This window comes from Bos indicus, chromosome 1 (genome assembly GCF_029378745.1).
Source record: "Bos indicus isolate NIAB-ARS_2022 breed Sahiwal x Tharparkar chromosome 1, NIAB-ARS_B.indTharparkar_mat_pri_1.0, whole genome shotgun sequence".
NCBI classification, from domain to species: Eukaryota; Metazoa; Chordata; class Mammalia; order Artiodactyla; family Bovidae; genus Bos; species Bos indicus.
The window spans coordinates 148,905,767-148,919,436 of record NC_091760.1 but is presented as its reverse complement, the minus strand read 5'-3'; the positions used below and the strand labels follow the sequence as shown (position 1 = coordinate 148,919,436).

General features: G+C 42.4%; 1 protein-coding gene across 8 annotated transcripts in view; it reads right to left on the bottom strand.

Annotated features, from left to right (window-relative positions):
- Positions 1 to 948: 948 nt before the first annotated feature.
- Positions 949 to 13,670, bottom strand: part of DOP1B (DOP1 leucine zipper like protein B) — a 131,178-nt gene continuing 118,456 nt past the window's right edge. For 7 of the 8 annotated variants that reach the window (XM_070796656.1, XM_070796671.1, XM_070796677.1 and 4 more), the window contains 5 exons: positions 8,240 to 8,376; positions 5,052 to 5,107; positions 4,610 to 4,771; positions 2,678 to 2,804; positions 949 to 1,799 (listed from right to left, as the gene is read on the bottom strand). In XM_070796656.1, coding sequence (XP_070652757.1) covers positions 1,545 to 1,799; positions 2,678 to 2,804; positions 4,610 to 4,771; positions 5,052 to 5,107; positions 8,240 to 8,376 — 737 coding nt within the window. In that variant the 3' untranslated portion in view covers positions 949 to 1,544. Of the gene's footprint in view, positions 1,800 to 2,677; positions 2,805 to 4,609; positions 4,772 to 5,051; positions 5,108 to 8,239; positions 8,377 to 13,670 lie in introns of those variants that run through there. The other variant, XR_011568658.1, reaches the window with a different exon arrangement.

Genomic DNA, 13,670 nt, shown 5'->3' with positions numbered 1-13,670 from the left:
AACACGAAGTCCCTGCGTGTAATTTTTAACACATATTTGTATGAATACCCATATATGTGATGGTGCTTTTCGACTCTTTTAGCACCCCACTCCAGTACTCTTGCCTGGAAAATCCCATGGACGGAGGAGCCTGGAAGGCTGCAGTCCACGGGTTCGCTAAGAGTCGGGCACAACAGAGCGACTTCACTTTCACTTTTCACTTTCATGCATTGGAGAAGGAAATGGCAACCCACTCCAGTGTTCTTGCCTGGAGAATCCCAGGGACCGGGGAGCCTGGTGGGCTGCCATCTATAGGGTCGCACAGAGTCGGACACGACTGAAGAGACTTAGCAGCAGCAGCAGGGAACCAAGTGGTTCTGTGTTCCCCACATCCTCTCTTGGGGCCAGTGACACAAATTGCTTCTGCCCTGCTCACAGACTTATACATGGTAGGATGTTACAAGAAACGAAACCAATAGTGTTTGTCAAGTCCCCAGACACCCTTGTCTGTAAGAAAGGATGTATCTGAGAGCCCAGATCAGAGCAGTCAGCATCGTTTGACCTGGAAAGTGATGTCATGGAATGCCCTGGTGGCTGAAAAGGGAACATGAGACAGGCAGGTCTGGGAGGCAAGCCTGGAGCACAGGCAGAGAGTGTGCAGGACGCGTGCCAAGTGGACTCTAAATAGGGAAGCTGGGGTAAGACAAAGAGGCTTGAAAAGAGTGAGACGGCATGCTGCCAGCCCCAAGGAGTCTGTGCTGAGGAACCTAGGAATTATTTTCACGAACAGCGATGTCTGCAGAGGTTCAGAGTTCCCAGAGAGGACAGAGTAATAAGAAGAGTCCAGAGTGAATTTCCCCGACAGTAGTTTCAGGCATTAAAGCCTCTGCGACCATGATGATTGATTTATGTCAAGTGGAAAGTGCTGGTTAGGCACATTGCACTGTATAACTGAGGTGACAGCTGTCGGAGGGTTGAAAACGGTGTATTTCTTACCCAGCAGAAGGTGCGAACGTGTGATTTTAATTCGGCAAGAGTTAAATACACTGAGATTGTCTTCACGCTTACACCTCTGCTGAATAGTCAAAGGTAACGGGCTATTACTATTTTCAGAAAATAATGTATTTTCATTTTAAAATGTGGTACCAAAATAAACATTTAAAGGGACACATGTATGAAAGGTTAAAAATAATATTCAACGAGTTAAAAACGTTTAGAGAGATGTACTGACACATCTGCAACAAAAAACCCCAACTTTTCAATCTCTTCATGGTTTACTTTATATTACAAATTTTGTGCCACCATTAGATGATATATTAATTTCACTTCTTTACATACATTGAGGAAGAAACACAAAATCAGACCTAAATATATTACAAGGCATTTCAGGGAGGTGTGTTTTGTTGGCCACCAAAAAAAAAAAAAAAAAAAAGATTTGAAATTTACTTTTGAAATTGAGATAGACTTGTTTAGAACCACTATCCTGGCTCCTTTTCCATTTTCAGTATATCCTGGCTTTTCTCAAGGTCTCAGTAAATGGCTTACAGAAATTCTCCGGTCCAGGGTTAACATTCCAGATGTTCCAAAAAGTCATGTTCAACACATTCTTCCAGTTGTTTCAAGACCCTTGGGTTATCTGCGACAGGAAACTCCATGAGTGGAGGAGGGCCTTGGGTATCGGTGGACAGTCGACTCTGGGTTTTAAAAGCACAGTTTAGAGTCTCAAAGAAGGGCATCAGTTGCCTAACGCTGGAAAGAGAATGCTGGCGCAGCAGAGGGAACTCGCTCTTCAAGGCGATCTCATCTGAGCTGCTGATTTCCTGCAAAAAACCAACGACGACATGCTAAAGATTAGAGAGGCTCATGCAGGTGGTGAAAGCTAAGACATGAGTCCTCTAGGAAAACTCCCTGTCTGCCCTGACGGCAGCAGCGTTAACTCGAATCCCACGTCCCCACTGCCGTCTTCCACCAGATTTCGCTGTGAGCCATCCTGCTGGGGCCCCTGCCACCCCTCCTGCAGGCCCTTCCTCTGAGTCACAGAGGGACTCTGCAGGCACGTCTCCTTCTACAGCAGGGGTCCCCAGCCTGTGGTCTATTCAGGAACCGAGCTGCAAAGCAGAAGGTGAGCAGTTGAACAAGATGAGATTACAGAGTAGACTGGACATTAGCAACATACTTCGGGTGTCCCTGTCTCCCATGACTCCCAGCTGGGACCATCAGGTTGCAGGAAAACAAGCTCAGGGCTCCCAGTGATGCTGCATTATGGTGAGTTGGATCATTATTTCATTATCACAATGTAACGATGAAAGAAAGAAAGTGCACAATAAAGGTAATGAAACCACCCTGAAACCACGCCCCCAACCCATCCCAGCTCCCTGGTCTATGGAAAGAGTGCCTTCCACAAAACCACCTCCTGATGCCGAGGAGGTTGGGGACCGCTGTTCTGTAGGACTGTGTCTACCCAGGACACTTTGCTAAGAGGATGCTTCGCCTCTTAGCATCCAGGATGAGAAAGTGACATACAAACGCTAAGACAAAGATGAAATGTATAACCCTCTTCAAGTCTGAACACTTAAGAGGCAATTTGAACCCCGTTCAAAGTCATTGAAATCAAATGGCATATGAAGTACTTCACTCACCCCCTGAGCCCGTTCCCCTCCACCACAAATACAAATTTTGTAAAAAGGAAAACAATTACCCCATATTTTAATTTTAGAAGTTCAAGAATCCTGACAGTGTGGGGCTTGCATTCTTGGTGATCCTCTTCTAAATCTGAGAAGGCAGGGCTTTCTGTGTCCACTTCGGGAACAAATGCCCACCTGTAACTGGAGGAAGAGAATCCGAGGTCAGGCACATGGGCTCACAGCCCATCCAGAGGTTTTCAAATAGCTTCTCTGAGATGTAATTCACGTACTGTACAGTTCACTCGTTTAAAGTGTACTATTCAGGACTCTCTGGTGGTTCAGTGGCTAAGACTCCACGCTCCCAGTGTAGGGAATGTGGGTTCAATGCCTGGTCGGGGAACTAGATCCCACATGCCGCAACTTAAGAGTTCACACGCTGCAAATAAATACTTTGCATGCTGCAACTAAGACCCAGGACAGCCCAAAATACAATAAAAAATAGACTGCACCATTCCATAGCTTTTGGTATATTCACAGAATTGTACGTCCATCACCATCCATCGTGATCAATTTTAGGGTATTTTAAAACCCCAAATAGAATTGCTGCTCCCTTTAGCACTCACCCCTCAATCCACTCCAGTCATCCCTCAGTCTCATCCTTCAATCCGCTCCTCAGTCGAGGCCACCACTGAACTACTTTCTGTCTGTACAGGTCTTTTTTATTCTAGACATTTCATATAAATTAGAATCATGGTTGTACACGATTACATTCCAACTGATGTACTACATGGCTGTTTGTACCTGGCTTTTCTCACTTAACCTACTATCGTCAAGGCTCGCCCATGCTGTTACCACGTGCTGACACTTCCATCTCTTTGTGTTGTAGACTATTGCATTGTCCGGACACACCATATGTTATTTATCTACTTGTCAATGGATGGACATTTAGGTTTTCTCTACTTTTTGCCTATTATAATTAGTGAATATGCTATGCATATTCACGTACATTGGAACTCACTTAAAGAAAAAAAAAAACCTTTCTTTTTATTTATTTATTTATTTTTTTAATTTTTTTTAACAACTTTCTTTTTTAGAGCAGTTTTAGGTTCATCCAAAATTGAGCAGCAGGTATGGAGGTTTCCCATTTGCCCCCTGCCCCTTCTTTACTAGGCTGAGCCTCCCTGTCAACACTCCCACCGGAAGGGTACATGTTACAATTGATGAACTGACACTGGCTCACCACCATCACCCCATGTCCAGAGTTAAGCTTAGGGTTCACTCTTGGAGCTGCATCTTCCATCGGCTTGGACAAGTGTGTAACGACATGTGTTCACAGTATAGTAGACACACAATCGCACACAATCATCTCACTGCCCTGAAAATCCTGTGCCCCGCCTCCCTCTCCACTCCTGGGACACACTCATCTGTTCACTGTCTTTACAGTTTTGTCCTTTACAGATCATCATATAGTTGAAAACATATGGTATGTAGCCATTTCAGACTGGCTTCTTTCATTCTGTGTTTCTAACCACAAACATTTCTACACGATTCCTCTCTTTAGGGCGACAGGACAGAGAGAAGTGGCATCTGGGGCCAGGCATGAAATGAAACATACGAGCGGCCATGTTAAGCCCACAGGAATGTGAGCCAATAGTGGCAGAGTGAACTGGAGACAGCGTGTTCCATTTAGTTAATTAAAAACAAAGAGACCAAGAAAAGAAAATACGTAAATGCAGTGAGGATCACCAGCGCGGGCCTCTGTTTTATAACCACCCAATAGCAAAACCCACTGAAACACACACACGAACAGAAACCCATGCATAAATACTACTGTGAGCCAAATTCACCAAACCACAGATGTTGCGAGTAATCTGAAACTCGGTACTCTGAGCAGGCTCCTCGGCCACTGGTAACCCACATGCTGTACAGGAAAGAACAAGTGAAAGTGCTGACGAGGAAAGAAAGTCACCTCCTTCAAAGAGGACACGTGGTCCCCTGTGACTTACATCTGAAACAGTGGCATCTTGTCAGGTGGAAAAGAGAGTGCTGTGTCTAGGAATTTGCAAGCTGATAAACAGAGGACCAGCTCGCTCTGGGGTATCTCCCCCACCGACGGCCCATTTCCATCAGAGGCTGCAACTTTTATTCTGTTGATTTTGTTGCTGTTTCTATAAATTGGCAAAGAAACTCTTGTTAGAAATTCATTCCCATCCAATGTAGTCCTTTTGCCTATGAAATGTCCACAAGAAGGTTTTTTCCTTTTGAAAAATGGTCAGAATAGCTGGTCCCTTCACAACTACTTCAAGAAAATGGTGTTTAGGATGAGCTAACCCTACATCATAAATTGATGTTCACAGTCTGGATCTAAAAAAAAAAAAATCAAAACAAAAAAAATACAGTGATGTCCATTAACCTTCACATATGTGCACAGACTCATACACTACTTACCTCAATGATTCATTGTCCTTTTTCAGCTCTTCTTCAAGCTGTATGAATGCCTGAATCTTAAAAAAAAAAAAAAAGTGAATTCAAGTTACTCTTTGAGAGAGGTTAAATCTAGCTTAATGTTTAAAATTTGTATGTCCATAAAAATTAGCAAATAAAACAAAAGGAATCAAAAATATGAAAAGACAACCTATGAAATGGGAAAAAAATATTTGCAAACCAAATGCAGTAAGGGATAAATCCAAAATACATAAAGAACTCATATAACTCAATAACGAAAAAGCAAATAATCAAATAAAAAATGGGCAGAGGACTTGAATTGACATTTTTCCAAAGAAGCTATAGGAATGGCCAACAGGCACATGAAAAGATGCTCAACATCACTAATCATCAAGGAAACGCAAATCAAAACCACGATGAGACATCACCTCACACCCGTTAGAACTGCTGTCATCCAACGGGCGAGATTACAAATGCTGGTGAGGATGTGGAGAAAAGGGAGCCCTCGTGCACTGCTGGTGGGATGATAAACTGGTATAGTCACTATGGAAAACAGTATAACCGCTCCTCAAAAAATTAAAAATAGAACTACCGTATGATCCACGAAACCTACTTCTGGGACTATACTCCAAGGAAATGAAAATATTCTCAAAGAGATATGTGCACCCCCATATTCAAGGCAGCATTATTTACTAGGTTGGCCAAAAAGTTCAGGTTTTTCTGTGACGTGGGAAGAACCTGAATGAACTTTTTGGTCAACCCGATATAGTAGCCAAGACATGGAAACATTCTAAGTGTCTATCAACAAATAAATGGATTAAGTTTCATATATATATATATATATATATGAATATATACACATGCACATATATGTGTATGTACACACACGCATATGTATATATGTTTACACACATACACATATGTATATGCATGTGTGCGTATACACACATACATGCATATGTATATATGTTTACACACATATGCATATGTATGTATATGAGAATACACACACACAGTAGAATGCTATTCAGCATGAAAAGGAGGAATCTTGCCATTGGCACATCTGTAGTAATTTGGAAGGACTCTGAGGGCATTACACTACATAAAATAAGTCAGGAGAGAAAGACAAATACTGTATAATCTCACTTATAAGGGGAACCTAAGAAACAAAACAAAGCAAAACCAAACTGAACTCACAGAAGAGATCAGAGGCAGGGGGTGGGAAGAGGGAAGATTGAATGAAGGTGGTCAAAGATACAAACGTTGATTTATAAGACATATGTTATTGCCGGGAGCCGGTGAGGCATTCCACTCGTGACAAAGGTAGTGAGGAAGGAGGCTCGGCATACGCAAAGGCGGGATCGAGCCTCAGGAGTCCCCCTGGATATTCTCGAGCATCTACCCCCAAAAAACCAGAGTCTGCCTACTTTATTGCTTTGTGCTCTCACCTCTGACTTTACTGGGGGCTGTCCCCCACCACCATCTCGCTCTCTCTGTCAAAGAGTTAACTTACAGCTCCAATTAATAAAGTTCCTGGGCAATTAGGAGTGTTTAAATACAAACCCCTCAGATGGCTCTCTAACTCGCCTGACAAGTTTACCCGGGCTCCTACAGCTATGCATACGATTGTTTACAGTCTCCCAGCCTCGAGAGGCACGGGAAGCTTAAGATATTCAAATAGCTTAGAGCCTCTCAGAGAGTTAGAAACTGTCAGAATAAAACTAGTAAAAGATTTCATTGATGAGCCAATGCTTGTTGCCAAGTTTTCACATCCCCTGAATTGTATCCTTGAATGTGTATTAATTAATATAGTTGGTATGTAGAAAAAATAAGTAGTGGCCTTGGTGTTAGTAACTTTAGACCCTTAAGGTAATAAATTCTTTCCTTTGTTGTAAACCCATTACACATCCGCCCTATAGGAATGCAATTTTATCTTCGGAAGATGGCGCCAAACCTTAAAATAATTACTCTTAGAAAAAATAAGTCTTTGTTGATAAGTCTTTGTCAAGAGTCATAAAATGTTAATAGGCCTTCTGGCCAGAAGATGATGTAAATCACCTAAACCATTTGTATACGATAAATTTGCAGGAAAGAAACCTTGGTTTTTGATAAGGATCAAAGACTGCTGACTTTGCATCCCCTATTATCCTCTATGTGTAACTTAGGGTATAAAAGCCCCTGTTGAAAATAAAGCTATGGACCTTGCTCACCAAAGCCTGGTCTCCCCATGTCATTCTTCCCCTCAATTTCCAGCTGAGTCTCCATCTGGAGTGCGGATATCCTCTGCGGCCATTTATTTGCCTGGGCTTCTAAGACTCACTCGAGAAGGTGTCTAAGGTGGGGCACCTTCCGCTATTCGAGAGGGCGCCTGCGGCCTCCGTGGTCAGAGCTAACCTGGTGTCACGGGTTATATTGATTTTCCGCGTAAACCAAGCTACTCAGCCTCTTATCTCCACTGAATTTTCCTACTGAGCTCTCCTCATTCTATTACTCTTTATATCTTTGATAAATAAATAAATAGGTCGCCGAAGCCGTCTCTCCTTCGAATACCCTGGATCAGCCGGGGCTGGACCCCGGTATGTTATTACTAGGGATAACGCAGGATGTGACAACTGCAGTCAAAGCTGCTGTAAGTCACAGGTGAAGTAAAGACTGTAAATCCTGAGTTGTCATCACAAGGAAAAAAAATTCTTTTCTTTTGGATCTGTATGAGATGATGGATGTTAACTGAATGTGATACGGGTCTCATGATATATTTCAGTCAAATCATTACGTGGTGCACTTTAAACTTATATGCTGCTGCATGACACTTATGTCTCATTAAAAGTGGGAAAAGGCCAGTTTGAAAAATAGCAAACAGGGCGCTCTATGGCAGTCCAGTGGTTAAGACTCAATGCTTTCACTGCTGGCTTCAATCTTTGGCTGGGGAAGTCAGATCCCAAAAGTCACATGGGGTGGCCAAAAAAAAAAAAAAGCAAATAATATCAAATTAATTTAAATAACTACAATTGAGAGGTCAACTAAGATTAGAGGATAAAATATCACTACTTAACCAAGAGCTGACCATGCACTACCAACTCGATTGAAAATTTTACAGATCAAATTATACATACACAAAAGGGTACATTATTGCTGAAACCGCATTTTAAAAAACTCCAATTTTACCTCAAGAATAAAGTACTTGCACTTACCAATTCAGAGACCATTATTGGCCACAGTGAAGTCAAATGTTGGGGAGATATTCTTAGCAGCAAAACTCTGAAAAAAAGAAACATCTGAGCAGCAACTGAGGATGTCTGTCCCACTCTGAGATTGTCTGTCAGGCGTTCTAAGGAAAGAAGATTTTCGAGATGTCACACAAATGAGGAGTTTGGAGCTTCTCACTAGACAAAGAGGAAAAACACAACTGCAATCGCTCTGACATTTGACAACAACTGTATGTGAGCTGGGTGTTGGGAGAATGGTACTGCTCTTCATGTTTGCCCACAGCCCTCTTCTTTGTGAGGCACAGCAGTTCCTGGCCTTTGCTAAAGAAGTGAGCCAAGGGCCTCTTATTCCCCTGCTACAGCTGAGTAGGGAGGAAGGCATCAACTTCCGGCTCAAGCCGGAAATCCACTGCATCATCAATGAGCATGTAAGTGATGGTGGGTTTTTTTAATTCTTAATTTTTGGTCATGCTATCTAGCTTGCGGGATCTTAGTTCCCTGACCCGGGGTCAAACCTGTGCCCCCGGCAGAAGCATGGAGTCCTAACCGCTGGACCTCCAGGGAAGTCCTGTAAATGTTCTTCTAAGAATATCAAGTACAAGACATCAAACTATAAGATCACATAGGTTGGTTGGCAGATGGCACTGTATTTTGGGGGTGAGGAGTGACAAGTGAAGTTGAGTGAACACAAGAATGATTCAGTAAAGTTTAGATTTGACAACTACGACAAAAACTTCAATTCCTGCAGGAAAAAAAAAGTTGAGTGAAACTCTCTAGTCTCTAAGTCTTCCCCATTTCTCCACTGAAATAATTGCTTATAGAATGTGATTCTTCTCATAATTTAAGGTTTCTGAGGAATATGACAAATTGCCAGGGCAAACAGCTGAACTATGGACATCCTGGTTAAGATTCACTGGAATACATTAGTAATAAACTTCTCTTAAAATCATACAATATTCTTTCTTCCTGAGTAGTTAACCTATGTTGGACAGTAAAAGCAAAAAGTTTTATCTCTACCTCTTATGGTTCCAATACGAAAAGGTAGTATTTCAGACACCTATACCACATGGGAGAACAGAAGAGCATCCCAAATGATGTAAAATGTTGATACAAGTATATACATTCTATGTTCACTGGAATCCCTATAGCCACCACTGCAAAAACTTTAAAAAGAGACACATCCCCAAACCCACTTTAAATAAATCAAAATGTAATGCTGAAAAAATGTTCAAGTAACCTCAGGAAAATAGAAAAAAGGCAAACAAAGGAATTAAAAACAAGGAACAAACAGAAAATTTTAAAAAAGGCATAATATATCCTGACATGCCAGTAATTACATTAAAGGTAAACTGTCTAAATCCACCAGTTAAAAGAGAGAGACTGGTTGAATGGATGAAAGAAATGATGTACTTGTATGCTGCTGCCGCCGCCAAGCCACTTCAGTCGTGTCCAACTCTGCGCAACCCCACAGACGGCAGCTCACCAGGCTTCCCCGTCCCTGGGATTCTCCAGGCAAGAACACTGGAGTGGGTTGCCATTTCCTTCTCCAATGCATGAAAGTGAAAAGTGAAAGTGAAGTCGCTCAGTCGTGTCCGACTCTAGTGACCCCATGGACTGCAGCCACCAGGCTCCTCCATCCATGGGATTTTCCAGGCAGAAGTACTGGAGTGGGGTGCCATTGCCTTCTCCAGAAAGAAGAAGTATGCTATCTTACACAAAACTTGTATGCTATCTTACACAAAACTCACTTCAAATATAATTATATAAGTAGGTTAAAGGTAAACAGATGGGAAAAGACACACCATGCAAACATTTTAAGAAAGCTGGAGTGGCACTATTAACACGGAATGGACTGCAGAGCAGAGCAGAGCACCAGGGTCAAAGGGGGACACTGCAGAGCGAAAGGTCAATTCAGCAGGAAGATGTAACATCCTAAATGCCTGTGTACCGAACAACAGCGGTCTAAATTACAAGAAGAAAGAACTACCAGAACTCAAAGAAGAATAACTTCTGACAACTGTAGCTGAGGTTCAACATCCCTACTGCATGACGGATAGAAGCCTTAGGAAAAAAACAGTCAAGTAAGGATATAGAAGAACCAAGCAATACCACCAGCCTGCAGGATCTAAACAACACTTGCAGACCACTCCGCTCAACACAGCAGAATTCATCTCATTAACTGCTCGTGGAACATTCACCAAGACTGCTTAATGACCCATGACAAAATCTAACTTCAACAAATTTAAATTCTACAAAGAATGTTCTCTGACCACGTGTGTGTGCTTAGTCGCTCAGTCGTGTTTGACTCTTTGTGACCCCATAGACTGTAGCCCACCAGATTCCTCTGTCTATGAGGATTCTCCAGGGTTGCCATGCCCTCCTCCAGGGGATCTTCCCAACCCAGGGATCAAACCCAGGTCTCCCGCATTGCAGGTGGATTCTTTATCGTCTGAGCCATCAGGGAAGCCCACTCTGACCATAATGGACTCAAACTGGAAATTAATTACAGAAGAACAACTGGAAACACTTGGAAACTAACAAACTTCTATTAATAAATAAGATATGGGCTGAGAGGAAGCATCAAAGCAAATAAAAGATATAAAGCAATGAATGAAAATTAAAAGGTTATCAGATTTTGTGGGATATAGTTAAAGTAACGAGAGGGAAATGTATAGCACTAAGTGCTTACATTATAAAAGAAGAAAGCACTCAATTCTATAAATTAAGCCTCTGTCTTATGATACTTGGAGAAGGAAATGGCAACCCACTCCAGTATTCTTGCCTGGACAATCCCATGGATAGAGGAGCCTGGCAGGCTACAGTCCATGGGGTTGCAAGAGTTGGACATGACTTAGCGACTAAACCACCACCACCACCTTACGAGACTAGAAAAAGAACAGACTAAACCCAAAACAAAGATAAAGAAGGGCGTGATAAAGAGCAGAAATAAATGAAATTACAAATAAAACTAAAGTTTGGTAATTTGAAAAGAACAATAAAACCAATAAACTTCTAGAAACACTAACCCCAAAAAAGAGAAGGTAAATTGCCAATATCAAGAATGAAACAAAGGTTATCTCTATAGGCATCAAAAAGGATAATGACACTTGAATTACTGTTTAAATGAGGATGCAAAATGGTACATCCACTCTGAAAAACAGTTTGGCAATTTCATAGAGAGTTTCTTAGAGAGTTAGATGACAAAGGTCTGTCTAGTCAAAGCTATGGTTTTTCCAGTAATCATGTTTGGACGTGAGAGTTGGACCATAAAGAAAGCTGAGCACCGAAGAATCGATGCTTTTGAACTGTGGGGTTGGAGAAGACTCTTGGACTGCAAGGAGATCAAACCAGTCTATCCTAAAGGAAATCAGTCCTGAATATTCATTGGAAGGACTGACGCAGAAGCTGAAACTCCAATACTTTGGCCACCTGATTCAAAGAACTGACTCATTGGAAAAGACCCTGATGCTGGGAAAGATTGAAGGCGGGAGGAGAAGGGGACGACAGAGGATGAGATGGTTGGATGGCATCACCAACTTGATGGACATGAGTTTGAGTAAGCTCCAGGAGTTGGTGAGGGACAGGGAAGCCTGGCATGCTATAGTCCATGGGGTTGCAAAGAGTCAAACACGACTGAGTGACTGAACTGAACTAGAGAGTTAAACACATTTACCACAGGACCCTGTAATCAAACCCTTGTGTAGAGAAATGGCAATTTACAACCACACAAAAATGGTACATGCATGCATCATAGAGGCTTTATTTCTAATAACCCCAAACTGGAACAACACAAATGTCCTCCAGTTAAATGGATAAATGAACTGTGAAACATCCATAAAATGGAGTATTATTACTCATTAAAAAAGAGCAAACTCTTGATACACCCATGAACCTACTTGCCTCTGGATGGATCTCAGAGGCATTGTACTGAATGAAAAAGCTATTCTCAAAAGGTGACATGCTGCATGATTCCATTTATACAATATTCTCAAAGTGACAAATCAAAGTCATGGAGAACATGTGAGCAGTTTCCAAGGGTTAGGCCTGGGTAGAGGGTGTGACTCTATAAAGAAGTGAGTGGCTTGATGCTGGGAAAGACTGAAGGCAGGAGGAGAAACGGACCACAGAGGATGAGATGGTTGGATGGCATCACTGACTCAGTGGACATGAGTTTGGGTAAACTCCAGGAGTTGGTGAGAGACAGGGAGGCCTGGCGTGCTGCAGTTCGTGGGGTCGCAAAGAGTCAGACACGACTGAGCGACTGAACTGAAATGAGTAGCTTGAGGGCGTTGCTTAGTGGTGAGGGAAGAGTTCTATGTCCTGGTTGTGGTGCTGTCCACAAGAATTTGTAGAGGAGATTCATTCACATAACTGGACACACACACAAACATACACAAGAAGAATGCATTGTAGAAACTGGTGAGCTCTGAACAAGTCTCTAGTTGAGTTGCAGTAACATTCCCATGTCAATTTTCGGTCTTGATGAGAGACTATGCTTATGTGAGATGTTACCACAGGGAAAGCTGAACAAATGGTACCCAGGAACACTAGGTACTACTGGTGCAACTTCTTGTGAGTCTTAATCTATTTCAAGAAAAAACAGATTTAAAAAAAGTGGTTTGTACACATAGGGCATATTTCGTATTGATATTTCAAATCAAAACTAAACTCATGAGATTATTCTTCAGTCAAGATGATCTATTTTAGAATCTCTAATACGCCTTTCTTAGCTGAGTGATAAACCTCACAGGCTTAAGGAGCCCTTGTGAGTAGACAGAGGAGACAGCCCTGAGCCAGAACCATGCACCACTGCCAAGGTTGTGGAATCTCGTTTTAGGCTGGCCAGGTAATCTCACCGAGCCCGCTTCCTATCTGTGAAACTCACCTGCCTCAAAGGGTACCGCCTGAAGACCACAGCCCACTGTTGGGAGCCAGAGAGCTCAGACTTCAGTCCAGGTTTTGCCAGGTAGTGGCAATGCAACTTTACAGAGGTGCTAATCCCTCTGAGCATCGGTATCCTGATGTAAAAAATGGAGCTAACACAGGACAACGAGGAAGACTTAAAAGATGGGAGGGACTTCAGGAGACCTGGAAGGAACCGCCCTCATCAATTAAAGGGCATGGAGTGTTGCCTCAGGGTTGCCTTTCTGATCCCTTCGTCAGGAGCCTTTGTAGGGGGTGATGACTGTCTTCCTTTAATTCTAGACAAGCAGCGTTTGATCATCCTTCCCATTATAAAATAATAATAATTGCTTTGAGCTCATTTACAGATTCTTTTGAGATCAATGTAAAATTTATGTTATGAGGAGCCAAGATTACGGCGTTATTTAGCTCCGCACTCCACTCACAACCATCACCCTCCACCCAGGGCTGCTTGATGGTGGTCAGTCAGGGGGAAAGGACCCTAGAGGGGACC